General features: G+C 41.8%; 1 protein-coding gene across 2 annotated transcripts in view; it reads left to right on the forward strand.

The window, feature by feature from the left end:
- LOC139383799 (dynactin 1b) overlaps window positions 1–15,028 on the forward strand; it is a 109,926-nt gene that overhangs the window by 45,823 nt on the left and 49,075 nt on the right. The window contains exons 1-5 of one of the 2 annotated variants that reach the window (XM_071128369.1): window positions 5,758–5,777; window positions 8,259–8,339; window positions 10,893–11,009; window positions 14,061–14,265; window positions 14,375–14,453. In XM_071128369.1, coding sequence (XP_070984470.1) covers window positions 5,766–5,777; window positions 8,259–8,339; window positions 10,893–11,009; window positions 14,061–14,265; window positions 14,375–14,453 — 494 coding nt within the window. In that variant the 5' untranslated portion in view covers window positions 5,758–5,765. Of the gene's footprint in view, window positions 1–5,757; window positions 5,778–8,258; window positions 8,340–10,892; window positions 11,010–14,060; window positions 14,266–14,374; window positions 14,454–15,028 lie in introns of those variants that run through there. The other variant, XM_071128370.1, reaches the window with a different exon arrangement.

Consider the following 15,028-nt stretch of genomic DNA (forward strand, 5'->3'; position numbering starts at 1 on the left):
ACATAAATATAATTTTACCCCATTTTTTCTCCATAATTTCATGGAGAACCCAGAATCTCTGGTGGCACTGCGATGCCTTAGACCACTGCGCCACCCGGGAGGGAGGCTATAGCAAATAGCTATACAGATTCTGTATGTTTTTAAAGACTAATTTTACCTGGTGTCTAAGTGTGTAAATGTTAGCTATACTCTGTAGTACAGAGTTCGGATTTTAATGTGCCCCATTTCATCACAGGAGGATTTGAATAAATATTTAACATGTATAATGGCCACCAGGGGGCGGCTGGGAGCAGTGTTTTTTTAGGCTACAGTATAACAACGCGCTACTGTATCTAGTGGGCTGTGGTCTGAGCAGCACGATCCGAGCTTCATTGGGGGAAAGGTTCTACAAACCAATCGTCCTCATACCAGCAAGTATCAAGTATTCCCACGTTGCCGGTTTGCTGTTGCATCGTTGTGGACATGACAGGTGAACTCGCATGTTTGCAAACGGGGGAATAAATGACCTGTTTAAGAATGACGAATAGCCAGATTAGTGGTGTTTCTCTGTGTAGCTACTATTACATCAGAACTGCTGTTTTGGGATTCATCCACACACATTTCACGCCCGTGCATAAAATATAATATATATATATATATATAATATAAAATGACACCGATGTTCATGATTATTTTTTTCGTTGATAACTAATATCGAAAGGTTAATATGATGCTAAATTTACTAAACTAAATTAGAACGCCACTTCTTCCTAATGTAAACTAAATGCATTGGAGACAAGACAAATAGTGTCATGTGATGAAGGATAACTTGTCCAATATAATTATATACATGCATATATATATATATATATATATATATATATATATATCAAACAAGAACATACACTATCGTTCAAAAGTTTGGGGTCACTTAGAAATGTCCTTGTTTTTTGAAAGAAAAGCATTTTTTTTTTGTCCATTTAAAATAACATCAAATTGATCAGAAATACAGTGTAGACATTGTTAATGTTGTAAATGACTGTTGTAGCTGGAAACGGCTGATCTTATTTAATGGAATATTAAAAATAACAAGACGACATTGAATGTTCCTGAGTGGCCAAAGTTACAGTTTTGACTTAAATCTGCTTGAAAATCTATGGCAACACTTAAAAATGGAAAGACTCACAGCTCTTAGAGACTTACCCAGAAAGACTCACAGCTCTTAGAGATTTACCTAGAAAGACTCACAGCTCTTAGAGACTTACCCAGAAAGACTCACAGCTCTTAGAGACTTACCCAGAAAGACTCACAGCTCTTAGAGATTTACCTAGAAAGACTCACAGCTCTTAGAGACTTACCCAGAAAGACTCACAGCTCTTAGAGACTTACATAGAAAGACTCACAGCTCTTAGAGACTTACCCAGAAAGACTCACAGCTCTTAGTGACTTACCCAGAAAGACTCACAGCTCTTAGATACTTACCCAGAAGGACTCACAGCTCTTAGAGACTTACCCAGAAAGACTCACATCTCTTAGTGACTTACCCAGAAAGACTCACAGCTCTTAGAGACTTACCCAGAAAGACTCACAGCTCTTAGAGACTTACCCAGAAAGACTCACAGCTCTTAGAGACTTACCTAGAAAGACTCACAGCTCTTAGAGACTTACCCAGAAAGACTCACAGCTCTTAGAGACTTACCCAGAAAGACTCACAGCTCTTAGAGACTTACCCAGAAAGACTCACAGCTCTTAGAGACTTACCTAGAAAGACTCACAGCTCTTAGAGACTTACCCAGAAAGACTCACAGCTCTTAGAGACTTACCCAGAAAGACTCACTGGTGAAAATGCTGCTAAAGGTGATTCTAACATATATTTCTTAATATTTTTGTTTCATTTTCAATCAAACAATATATTTGCAAAAAAATGTCAAAAAAAATGTTTTCCCTTGGTCATTATTTTATTTAGATTATTATTTACCTTTATTTAACTAGTCAGTTAAGAACACATCCTAGGAACAGTGGGTTAACTGGTCTAGGAACAGGTGGTTAACTGGTCTAGGAACAGTTGGGTAACTGCCTTGTTCAGGGACAGAACGACAGATGTTTACCTTGTCAGCTCGGGGATATGAACTTGCTAGTGGTAACTAGTCCACTGTTCTAACCACTAGGCTACCTACCGCCTCTCCACTCTAACCACTAGGCTACCTGCCGCCCCTCCACTCTAACCACTAGGCTACCTGCCTCCCCTACACTCTAACCAGTAGGCTACCTGCCTCCCCTCCACTCTAACCACTAGGCTACCTGCCGCCCCCCCACTCTAACCAGTAGGCTACCTGCCTCCCCTCCACTCTAACCACTAGGCTACCTGCCGCCCCCCCACTCTAACCACTAGGCTACCTGCCACCCCTCCACTCTAACCACTAGGCTACCTCCCTCCCCTCCACTCTAACCACTAGGCTACCTGCCTCCCCTCCACTCTAACCACTAGGCTACCTGCCCCCCCTACACTCTAACCACTAGGCTACCTGCCACCCCTACACTCTAACCACTAGGCTACCTACCTCCCCTCCATTCTAACCACTAGGCTACCTGCCTCCCCTACACTCTAACCACTAGGCTACCTGCCGCCTCTACACTCTAACCACTAGGCTACCTGCCACCTCTACACTCTAACCACTAGTCTACCTGCCTCCCCTACACTCTAACCACTAGTCTCCCTGCCTCCCCTACACTCTAACCACTAGTCTACCTGCCTCCCCTACACTCTAACCACTAGTCTACCTGCCTCCCCTACACTCTAACCACTAGGCTACCTGCCACCTCTACACTCTAACCACTAGGCTACCTGCCACCCCTACACTCTAACCACTAGGCTACCTACCTCCCCTACACTCTAACCACTAGGCTACCTGCCACCTCTACACTCTAACCACTAGGCTACCTGCCTCCCCTACACTCTAACCACTAAACTACCTGCCTCCCCTACACTCTAACCACTAGGCTACCTGCCGCCTCCACACTCTAACCACTAGGCTACCTGCCACCTCTACACTCTAACCACTAGGCTACCTGCCTCCCCTACACTCTAACCACTAAACTACCTGCCTCCTCTACACTCTAACCACTAGGCTACCTGCCTCCCCTACACTCTAACCACTAAACTACCTGCCTCCCCTACACTCTAACCACTAGGCTACCTGCCGCCTCTACACTCTAACCTCTAGTCTACCTGCCTCCCCATTAAAGGACATTGTCTGTAGATGGCTGAGAAAGAAAATCGATTTAATCCATTTTGAATTCAACACATCAAACTGTGGAATAAATCAGTGGGTATAAATATTTTCTGAAGGCTGTATATCTCTGAGAAAGTGAGAGCTCAACCTCTCAAACCCGTGAATTCATGTGAGGCCAGAGATTTTTACGGGAGATATTGCTCTGTTTTAAACAAATCGATGTTGTGAGATCGTGATGACTTTAAATATTAACATCACCAATCTGAGGTAACGTCACCAATCTGAGGTAACGTCACCAATCTGAGGTAACATCACCAATCTGAGGTAACGTCACCAATCTGAGGTAACGTCACCAATCTGAGGTAACGTCACCAATCTGAGGTAACATCACCAATCTGAGGTAACGTCACCAATCTGAGGTAACGTCACCAATCTGAGGTAACGTCACCAATCTGAGGTAACATCACCAATCTGAGGTAATGAAACCAATCTGAGGTAACATCACCAATCTGAGGTAACGTCACCAATCTGAGGTAACATCACCAATCTGAGGTAACGTCACCAATCTGAGGTAACGTCACCAATCTGAGGTAACGTCACCAATCTGAGGTAACGTCACCAATCTGAGGTAACGTCACCAATCTGAGGTAACATCACCAATCTGAGGTAACGTCACCAATCTGAGGTAACGTCACCAATCTGAGGTAACGTCACCAATCTGAGGTAACGTCACCAATCTGAGGTAACGTCACCAATCTGAGGTAACGTCACCAATCTGAGGTAACATCACCAATCTGAGGTAACATCACCAATCTGAGGTAACATCACCAATCTGAGGTAACATCACCAATCTGAGGTAACGTCACCAATCTGAGGTAACATCACCAATCTGAGGTAACATCACCAATCTGAGGTAACGTCACCAATCTGAGGTAACGTCACCAATCTGAGGTAACGTCACCAATCTGAGGTAACATCACCAATCTGAGGTAACATCACCAATCTGAGGTAAAAAAAGGAAGTGTATTTACCATAACTAATTATTGTATGCTGAAAATGTTAGCATGTTAGCATAATGTATTGTATAATATGTAAATCCAGGCTGTATCACATCCGGCCGTGATTGGGGAGTCACATAGCGGCGGCGCGCAATTGGCCCAGCGTCGTCCAGGATCGGCCGGGGAAGGCCTTCATTGTAAATAAAGATTTGTTCTTAACTGACTTGCCAAGTTAAATAGAGGTTAAATTAAGGTTAAATAATTCAAACAATTATAATAATTATAAATGATAGTAAATCCACATTTTTACAACAATGACATCATTCTATTAAAATAAAACACAAATTCTCCTAACATGCTGATCAGACCACTCTCACGCAGGTTGATTTTGTCACACCAGACGTGATCAGATGTGATCAGGAGACACAGGTTAAAATATCAAAACCAACTCTGAACCAACTATATTAACTTGGGGACAGGGCTAAAAGCATGACACATTCATGGACATTTAGCCAGCTAGTTTGCTGTTGCTACTTTGTCCTATTTAGCTAGTTTGCTGTTGCTAGCTAATTTGTCCTGGGATATAAACATTGGGTTGTTATTTTACCTGAAATGCACAAGGTCCTCTACTCCACCAATTAATCCACACATAAAAGGGTAAACCGAGTTTGTTTCTAGTCATCTCTCCTCCTTCTGGCTACTTCTTCTTCTTTGGACTTTATATTGCGGATGGCAACCAACTTTAAGGTGCATTACCACCACCACCAACTGGAGTGTGGACCTCAGATCATCTTTCAATCACCCACGTGGGTATATGCTCCGAAAAGCCAATGAGGAGATGGGAGAGGCGGGACTTCAAGTGTCACAAATAGAACCTGTTTTAGCGCCTGGCTACGCAGACGCTCGTCGACGCGCTGATTGAATAACATGTATGTGTACATTTATTTTGCGACGTGAGTGGTGTGGTCCGCATGTTAGGGTCTGTAAAGAACCGCCTCAATTCGTCAGGACTCTACAAATATTGAGTTGCACACAGAATTGCCTCAATTCATCAGGGTCATGGACTCTACAAGGTGTCTCAAGCGTTTCACATGGATGCTGGCCCCATGTTGTCTCCAATGCTTCCCACAGTTGTGTCCAGTTGGCTGGATGTCCTTTGGGTGGTGGACCATTCTTGAGACACACAGGAAACTGTTGAGCGTGAAAAACCCAGCAGCGTTGCAGTTCTTGACACAAACCGGTGCGGCCTTGGCACCTACTACCAAACCCTGTTCAAAAGACACTTAAATATTTTGTCTTCCCCATTCACCCTCTGAATGGCACACGAACACAACCCATGTCTCAATTTGTCTCAAGGCTTAAAAATCCTTCTTTTAACCACCTGTCTCCTCCTCTTCATCTACACTGATTGAAGTGGATTTACATCAATAAAGGATCATAGCTTTCACCTGATCATTGTGTCATAGAAAGAGCGTGTTTTTTAAAATGTTTTATACACTCAGTATATAGTCATAATTAGTGTCTCATCCACGCTCTCTCTCAGGAGGAAGTCGCTATGGCAACTCAGGTGCAGTGCTGTGGTTTGATAGGTTGGTGTGTGTGTGATGTGTGTAGTGTGTGTGGTGATGTTACGTGTGTGTTTAGTGTGGTGGTGTGATGTGATGGTGTGTGTGTGTGTGTGTGGGGGGGGGGGGTGGGTGTGTCTGTGTGTGTGTGTGATGTGTTTAGTGTGTGTTTAGTGTGTGTGTGTGTGTGTGTGTGTGTGTGTGTGTGTGTGTGTGTGTGTGTGTGTGTGTGTGTGTGTGTGTGGCTTCATGTTAATCTGGAATGTTGTTCCACACTAACAATTAACACTGTCAGTTCTTTAGTGTCCCCGCTGCCTAACCAGCCCCAACAGCTGTATTAACTATTCTCTCTCGCTCTCTCTCTCTCTGTCTCTGTCTCTCTCTCTCTGTCTCTGTCTCTGTCTCTCTGTCTCTCTGTCTCTCTCTGTCTCTGTCTCTCTCTGTCTCTCTCTCTCTCTCTCTCTCTCTCTCTCTCTCTCTCTCTCTCTCTCTGTCTCTCTCTGTCTCTCTCTCTCTCTCTCTCTGTCTCTCTCTCTGTCTCTCCCTGTCTCTCTCTGTCTCTGTCTCTCTCTGTCTCTCTCTCTCTCTCTCTCTGTCTCTCTCTCTGTCTCTCTCTGTCTCTCTCTGTCTCTGTCTCTCTCTGTCTCTGTCTCTCTGTCTCTCTGTCTCTCTCTCTCTCTCTCTCTCTCTCTCTCTCTCTCTGTCTCTCTCTCTGTCTCTCTCTCTCTCTCTCTCTCTCTGTCTGTCTCTCTGTCTCTCTCTCTCTGTCTCTGTCTCTCTGTCTCTCTCTCTCTCTCTCTCTCTCTCTCTCTCTCTCTCTCTCTCTCTCTCTGTCTCTCTCTCTGTCTCTCTCTGTCTCTGTCTCTCTCTCTCTCTCTCTCTCTGTCTCTCTCTCTCTACCTCTCCCTCTCTCTCTGTCTCTCTCTCTCTCTCTCTCTGTCTCTCTCTCTTTCTTTCTCTCTGTCTGTCTCTCTCTCTCTCTCTCTCTCTCTCTCTCTGTCTCTCTCTCTCTGTCTGTCTCGCTCTCTCTGTCTCTGTCTCTGTCTCTGTCTCTCTCTCTCTCTCTCTCTCTCTCTGTCTCTGTCTCTCTCTCTGTCTCTCTGTCTCTCTCTGTCTCTCTCTGTCTCTCTCTCTCTCTCTCTCTCTTTCTCTGTCTGTCTCTGTCTGTCTCTGTCTCTCTCTCTTTCTGTCTCTCGCTCGCTCTCTCTGTCTCTCTCTCTCTCTCTCTCTCTCTCTCTCTCTCTCTCTCTCTCTCTCTCTCTGCATGGGAAACATATGTTAACATTGCCAAAGCAAGTGAAGTAGATAATAAATTAAAGTTAACACTTTCAACAGGTCACACATCTTGCTGCTGTGATATTTCACCCAGTAGATGTGGGAGTTTATCAAAATTGGGTCTCTAATATGGTCATGCATTTGGCAGGAGGTTAGGAAGTGCAGCTCAGTTCCCAACTCATTTTGTGGGCAGTGAGCACATAGCCTGTCTTCTCTTGAGAGCCAGATCAGCCCAAGGCGGCCTTTCTCAATAGCAAGACTATGCTCACTGAGTCTGTACATAGTCAAAGCTTTCCTTAAGTTTGGGTCAGTCACAGTGGTCAGGTATTCTGCCACTGTGGGGTCTGTTTGTGTTTGTGAACAGAGCCCCAGGACCAGCTTGCTTAGGGGACTCTTCTCCAGGTTCATCTCTCTGTAGGTTATGGCTTTGTTATGGAAGGTTTGGGAATCGCTTCCTTTTAGGTGGTTGTAGAATTTAACTGCGCTTTTCTGGATTTTGATAATTAGTGGGTATCGGCCTAATTCTGCTCTGCATGCATTATTTGGTGTTCTACGTTTTTGCAGAATTCTGCATGCAGAATCTCAATTTGGTGTTTGTCCCATATAGTGAATTCTTGGTTGGTGAGCGGACCCCAGACCTCACAACCATAAAGGGCAATGGGTTCTATAACTGATTCAAGTATTTTTAGCCAAATCCTAATTGGTATGTTGAAATTTATGTTCCTTTTGATGGCATCAAAGGCCCTTCTTGCCTTGTCTCTCAGATCGTTCACAGCTTTGTGGAAGTTACCTGTGGCGCTGATGTTTAGGCCGAGGTATGTATAGTGTTTTGTGTGCTCTAGGGCAACAGTGTCTAGATGGAATTTGTATTCGTGGTCCTGGCGACTGGACCTTTTTTGGAACACCATTATTTTGGTCATACTGAGATTTACTGTCAGGGCCCAGGTCTGATAGAATCTGTGCCGAAGATCTAGGTGCTGCTGTAGGCCCTCATTGGTTGGAGACAGAAGCACCAGATCATCAGCAAACAGAAGACATTTGACTTCAGATTCTAGTAGGGTGAGGCCGGGTGCTGCAGACTGTTCTAGTGCCCTCACCAATTCATTAATGTATATGTTGAAGAGGTCGAGGCTTAAGCTGCATCTCTCCACCCCCCCCCCCCCCCCTCTCCCCCTCTCTCCCCCTCTCCCTCCCTCCCTCCCCACCAGGAGGAGGAGTCTCTGCGAGGTCAGGTGAAGGATCTGGAGGAAAAGTTAGAGACTCTGAGGATGAAGAGGACAGAGGACAAGGTACCGTTATTACTATCATGTTTATTCATATACCTAATTATGATTATTATTATGTTTATTATGATTTAGATATTGTTATTTCCGGTGGTATGCATTGAAACGTGTGGCTTTTTTTTTGCAAAATAACTATGAATTAACAGACTTGTTTTCTAATAATTGTCAACATATAACATCACTTTAAGGTGTGGGACGTTCACTTTATTCCAAGGAACCATAGCAGGTCTGGGGGGGATGGGGGATGGTTCACAGGGGTTTCTGGGTGGGAAGTGACCAATGGGTGGGTTTCTGGGTGGGAAGTGACCAATGGGTGGGTTTCTGGGTGGAAGTGACCAATGGGTGAGTTTCTGGGTGGGGAGTGACCAATAGGTGGGTTTCTGGGTGGGAAGTGACCAATGGGTGGGTTTCTGGGTGGGGAGTGACCAATGGGTGGGTTTCTGGGTGGGGAGTGACTAATGGGTGGGTTTCTGGGTGGGGAGTGAACAATGGGTGGGTTTCTGGGTGGGGAGTGACCAATGGGTGGGTTTCTGGATGGGGTACAACCAATGGGTGGGTTTCTGGATGGGTAACAACCAATGGGTGGGTTTCTGGGTGGGTAACAACCAATGGGTGGGTTTCTGGGTGGGGAGTGACCAATGGGTGGGTTTCTGGGTGGGGAGTGACCAATGGGTGGGTTTCTGGGTGGGAAGTGACCAATGGGTGGGTTTCTGGGTGATATCCCAAAGTGCTGTTCAGAAACCCCCCAAACAGCAAGCAATTAACAGACCTTCAAGTAGATCGTTTTGATTTTACTTATCTCATCATCTCTTGCTCAATTGGGTAGCTAATTCCAGAGATTCGATTGATGGAACAATCGAGCCAATGGTTAAGCGGCTGTGGTTGTAGCAGAGAGAACTGATTGGTTAGGAGTAAAAGGTCCTGTCCCCAGAGCTGCTCAATTTGAATTTTCACTTGCAAATCTCTCTCCACAAACTTACAAAACTTTCTACAAGTTTACCAATCTCTTGGTAACGTGACAATAGTGACAGAACTTAAGAGCGCGTGCAGAATCAAAATCTACAAGTGTATTTTTCACAGCAGAATGTTATATTATTATTATTATTATAATTATATATTCATACTCGTAAATGGCTTGTAACAATTCTGAAAATAAATTTTCCAAAACTTTGAACGTTGAATGTATTCAGATGTCAAGTTACAAGTTTGCGACTGTTGTTAAATCTTTCATACGTCATGATACAAGCTTGCGAAATTAAGTGACACCTTAGCGAATTGTACTTGCGACCAGGAATCTCAATTGTGCGTACACAAAAATTAAAAAAACAAACACAAAGTTCTGTCATCGTTATAATGCCACATCTCTCCAGTATATACTCTCCGATTACAACATCATTGGATGCCTGGCGAGCACATGATCCTACAACAAAGAGTTCTACTCAAACAGGCATAAATCATTCTCGTTAATAATTCATACTATTATCTACACCTCCATTTTCTTTCATCAAGAAAATATAAATGAGACAAATTATCTTGTCTGACCACCACTCTGACTACTGCCAACTACACATTTACAGAATCTCCCAAAAGAACCACAAGATGGTGTTTCAATGTTTCATTCCTACAAAATACTACATTTTGTGATCAATCTGAAATTTAACTAAATGAATTCATAATAATTGAATCTGAACAACACTTTGAACTGGAACAGAAAATGGAAAAATATGACCTTGGCATCCCATAATCCAAACCATCAACCTATATATTTTAAGTTTGTCCACAGACTGTATTAAACATCAAGGTAGCCTTTTACGATGAAATTGGTCCCAACTCCCAACTGTTCACTGTGTCCTATAAATCAGGTGGGGTTTATCTTTGCATTTATTTGATATATATACATATATATATATATAATTATTTTTGCCTGGGACCCGCCCTCTGAAAAAAAAAAGACAAAACTAAATTGGTCGGTCAAGAAAAATGATATATTTCCTCTACAGTGGCTGTCTACGTATCAATTGTTCTATACAAATAAAGTGTATTATTATGATAATGTTGATTTAGATGATAACAATTATTGTTATTATTGTTATCATTTATAATAATAGTATTGTTATTATTGTTATTATTTATAATAATATTATTGTTATCATTTTTAATAATATTATTGTTATTATTGTTATCATTTATAATAATAGTATTGTTATTATTGTTATTATTTATAATAATACTATTGTTATCATTTATAATAATATTATTGTTATTATTGTTATTATTTATAATAATATTATTGTTATTATTGTTATTATTTATAATAATATTATTGTTATCATTTTTAATAATATTATTGTTATTATTGTTATCATTTATAATAATATTATTGTTATTACTGTTATTATTTATAATAATATTATTGTTATCATTTATAATAATATTATTGTTATTATTGTTATTATTTATAATAATATTATTGTTATTACTGTTATTATTTCTAATAATATTATTGTTATTATTGTTATTATTTATAATAATATTATTGTTATTATTGTTATCATGAAGGTCAAGCTGAAGGAGCTGGAGAAACATAAGATCCAGCTGGAGCAGCTCCAGGAATGGAAGACCAAGATGCAGGAGCAGCAGAACGACCTGACAAAACAACTCAAAGAGGCCAAGAAGGTACAGAACAACCAACACTTTACCTCACAGTACCTCTCATTTATCAGTTTACCTCACAGTACCTCTCATTAATAAGTTTACCTCACAGTACCTCTCATTAATCAGTTTACCTCACAGTACCTCTAATTAATCAGTTTACCTCACAGTACCTCTCATTAATCATCAGTTTACCTCACAGTACCTCTCATTAACCAGTTTACCTCACAGTACTTCTAATTAATCAGTTTACCTCACAGTACCTCTCATTAATCAGTTTACCTCACAGTACCTCTCATTAATCAGTTTACCTCACAGTACCTCTAATTAATCAGTTTACCTCACAGTACCTCTCATTAATCAGTTTACCTCATAGTATCTCTCATTAATTAGTTTACCTCACAGTACCTCTCATTAATCAGTTTACCTCACAGTACCTCTCATTAATCATCAGTTTACCTCACAGTACCTCTCATTAATCAGTTTACCTCACAGTACCTCTCATTAATCAGTTTACCTCACAGTACCTCTCATTAATCAGTTTACTTCACAGTACCTCTCATTAATCATTTCACCTCACAGTACCTCTAATTAATCAGTTTACCTCACAGTACCTCTCATTAATCATCAGTTTACCTCACAGTACTTCTAATTAATCAGTTTACCTCGCAGTACTTCTAATGTATCAGTTTCCCTCACAGTACTTCTAATTAATCAGTTTACCTCACAGTACCTCTCATTAATCAGTTTACCTCACAGTACCTCTAATTAATTAGTTTACCTCACAGTACCTCTCATTAATCAGTTTACCTCACAGTACCTCTCATTAATCAGTTTACCTCACAGTACCTCTAATTAATCAGTTTACCTCACAGTACCTCTCATTAATCAGTTTACCTCATAGTATCTCTCATTAATTAGTTTACCTCACAGTACCTCTCATTAATCAGTTTACCTCACAGTACCTCTCATTAATCATCAGTTTACCTCACAGTACCTCTCATTAATCAGTTTACCTCACAGTACCTCTCATTAATCAGTTTACCTCACAGTACCTCTCATTAATCAGTTTAATTCACAGTACCTCTCATTAATCATTTCACCTCACAGTACCTCTCATTAATCAGTTTACCTCACAGTACCTCTCATTAATCAGTTTACCTCACAGTACCTCTAATTAATCAGTTTACCTCACAGTACCTCTCATTAATCAGTTTACCTCATAGTATCTCTCATTAATTAGTTTACCTCACAGTACCTCTCATTAATCAGTTTACCTCACAGTACCTCTCATTAATCATCAGTTTACCTCACAGTACCTCTCATTAATCAGTTTACCTCACAGTACCTCTCATTAATCAGTTTACCTCACAGTACCTCTCATTAATCAGTTTACCTCACAGTACCTCTCATTAATCAGTTTACATCACAGTACCTCTCATTAATCATCAGTTTACCTCACAGTACCTCTCATTAATCAGTTTACCTCACAGTACCTCTCATTAATCAGTTTACCTCACAGTACCTCTAATTAATCAGTTTACCTCACAGTACCTCTCATTAATCAGTTTACCTCACAGTACCTCTCATTAATCAGTTTACCTCACAGTACCTCTCATTAATCAGTTTACCTCACAGTACCTCTCATTAATCAGTTTACATCACAGTACCTCTCATTAATCAGTTTACCTCACAGTACCTCTCATTAATCAGTTTACTTCACAGTACCTCTCATTAATCATTTCACCTCACAGTACCTCTAATTAATCAGTTTACCTCACAGTACCTCTCATTAATCAGTTTACCTCACAGTACCTCTCATTAATCAGTTTACCTCACAGTACCTCTCATTAATCAGTTTACCTCACAGTACCTCTCATTAATCAGTTTACCTCACAGTACCTCTCATTAATCAGTTTACCTCACAGTACCTCTAATTAATCAGTTTACCTCACAGTACTTCTAATTAATCAGTTTACCTCACAGTACCTCTCATTAATTAGTTTACCTCAGTGTTACTATCATTTCACCTCACAGTAACTCTAGTTACCCCAGCATCATATCAGTAGTGGACTCTAGTTACCCCAGCATCATATCAGTAGTGGACTAGTTACCCCAGCATCATATCACAGTTTACCTCATTAATCATCAGTTTACCTCACAGTACTTCTAATTAATCAGTTTACCTAACAGTACCTCTCATTAATCAGTTTACCTCACAGTACCTCTCATTAATCAGTTTACCTCACAGTACCTCTCATTAATCAGTTTACCTCACAGTACCTCTCATTAATCAGTTTACCTCACAGTACCTCTCATTAATCAGTTTACCTCACAGTACCTCTAATTAATCAGTTTACCTCACAGTACTTCTAATTAATCAGTTTACCTCACAGTACCTCTCATTAATTAGTTTACCTCAGTGTTACTATCATTTCACCTCACAGTAACTCTAGTTACCCCAGCATCATATCAGTAGTGGACTCTAGTTACCCCAGCATCATATCAGTAGTGGACTAGTTACCCCAGCATCATATCAGTAGTGGATTCTCGTTACCCCAGCATCATATCAGTAGTGGACTAGTTACCCCAGCATCATATCAGTAGTGGACTCTAGTTACCCCAGCATCATATCAGTAGTGGACTAGTTACCCCAGCATCATATCAGTAGTGGACTCTAGTTACCCCAGCATTATATCAGTAGTGGACTCTAGTTACCCCAGCATCATATCAGTAGTGGACTCTAGTTACCCCAGCATCATATCAGTAGAGGACTCTAGTTACCCCAGCATCATATCAGTAGTGGACTCTAGTTACCTCAGCATCATATCAGCCGTGGACTCTAGTTACCCCAGCATCATATCAGTAGAGGACTCTAGTTATCCCAGCATCATATCAGCCGTGGACTCTAGTTACCCCAGCATCATATCAGTAGAGGACTCTAGTTACCCCAGCATCATATCAGTAGTGGACTAGTTACCCCAGCATCATATCAGCCGTGGACTCTAGTTACCCCAGCATCATATCAGCCGTGGCCTCTTAATTGACTCTCTATCCTCCATATACTCCCACTAGGAGGCGAAGGAGGCCCAGGAGGCGAAGGAGCACTACATGGAGGAGATGGCGGACACGGCTGACGCTATAGAGATGGCCACGCTGGACAAGGAGATGGCTGAGGAGCGGGCAGAGTCCCTGCAGCAGGAGGTGGAGTCTCTGAAGGAGAAACTGGAAGAGCTCGTCATGGACCTGGAGATCCTCAAACACGAGATAGAGGAGAAAGGTAGGAGGAGACGCAGACTAGCGCGTGACGCACGCTCACACACACACACATCAAGTACACACACACACACACACACACACACACACACACCAACTTGTTGTTTCATCAGGTTCAGACGGTGCTGCTTCCAGTTACCATGTGAAACAGCTGGAGGAGCAGAACGGCAGGCTGAAGGAAGCTCTCGTCAGGTATGTGTGTGTGTGTGTGTGTGTCTGTGTCTTTGTGTGTGTGTGTGTGTGTGTGTGTGTGTGTGTGTGTGTGTGTGTGTGTGTGTGTGTGTGTGTGTGTGTGTGTGTGTGTGTGTGTGTGTATTTGTGTGTGTGTGTGTGTGTGTGTGACCATGTATGTGTGTATGTATATGTGCTTACTGTATGTACACTGAACATAAATATAAACGCAACAGGTAAAGTGTTGATCCCATGGCTCATGAGCTGAAATATAAGATCATAGAAATGTTCATTTCGCACAAAATGTTTATTTCTCTCACACATTTGGTTACATCCCTGTTAGTGAGCATTTCTCCTTGGCCGAGATAATCCGTCCACATGACCAGTGTGGCATATAAAGAAGCTGATTAAACAGCATGATCATTACATAGGTGCACCTTGTGCTGGGGACAATGAAAGGTAAAAGGCCACTCTAAAATGTGCAGTTTTGTCACACAACACAATGCCATAGATGTCTCAAGTTTTTGAGGGAGCGTGCAATTGGCATGCTGACTGCAGGAAAGTCCACCACAGCTGTTGCCAGATCATTGAATGTT

This window comes from Oncorhynchus clarkii, chromosome 25 (assembly GCF_045791955.1).
Source record: "Oncorhynchus clarkii lewisi isolate Uvic-CL-2024 chromosome 25, UVic_Ocla_1.0, whole genome shotgun sequence".
Taxonomy (NCBI): Eukaryota; Metazoa; Chordata; class Actinopteri; order Salmoniformes; family Salmonidae; genus Oncorhynchus; species Oncorhynchus clarkii.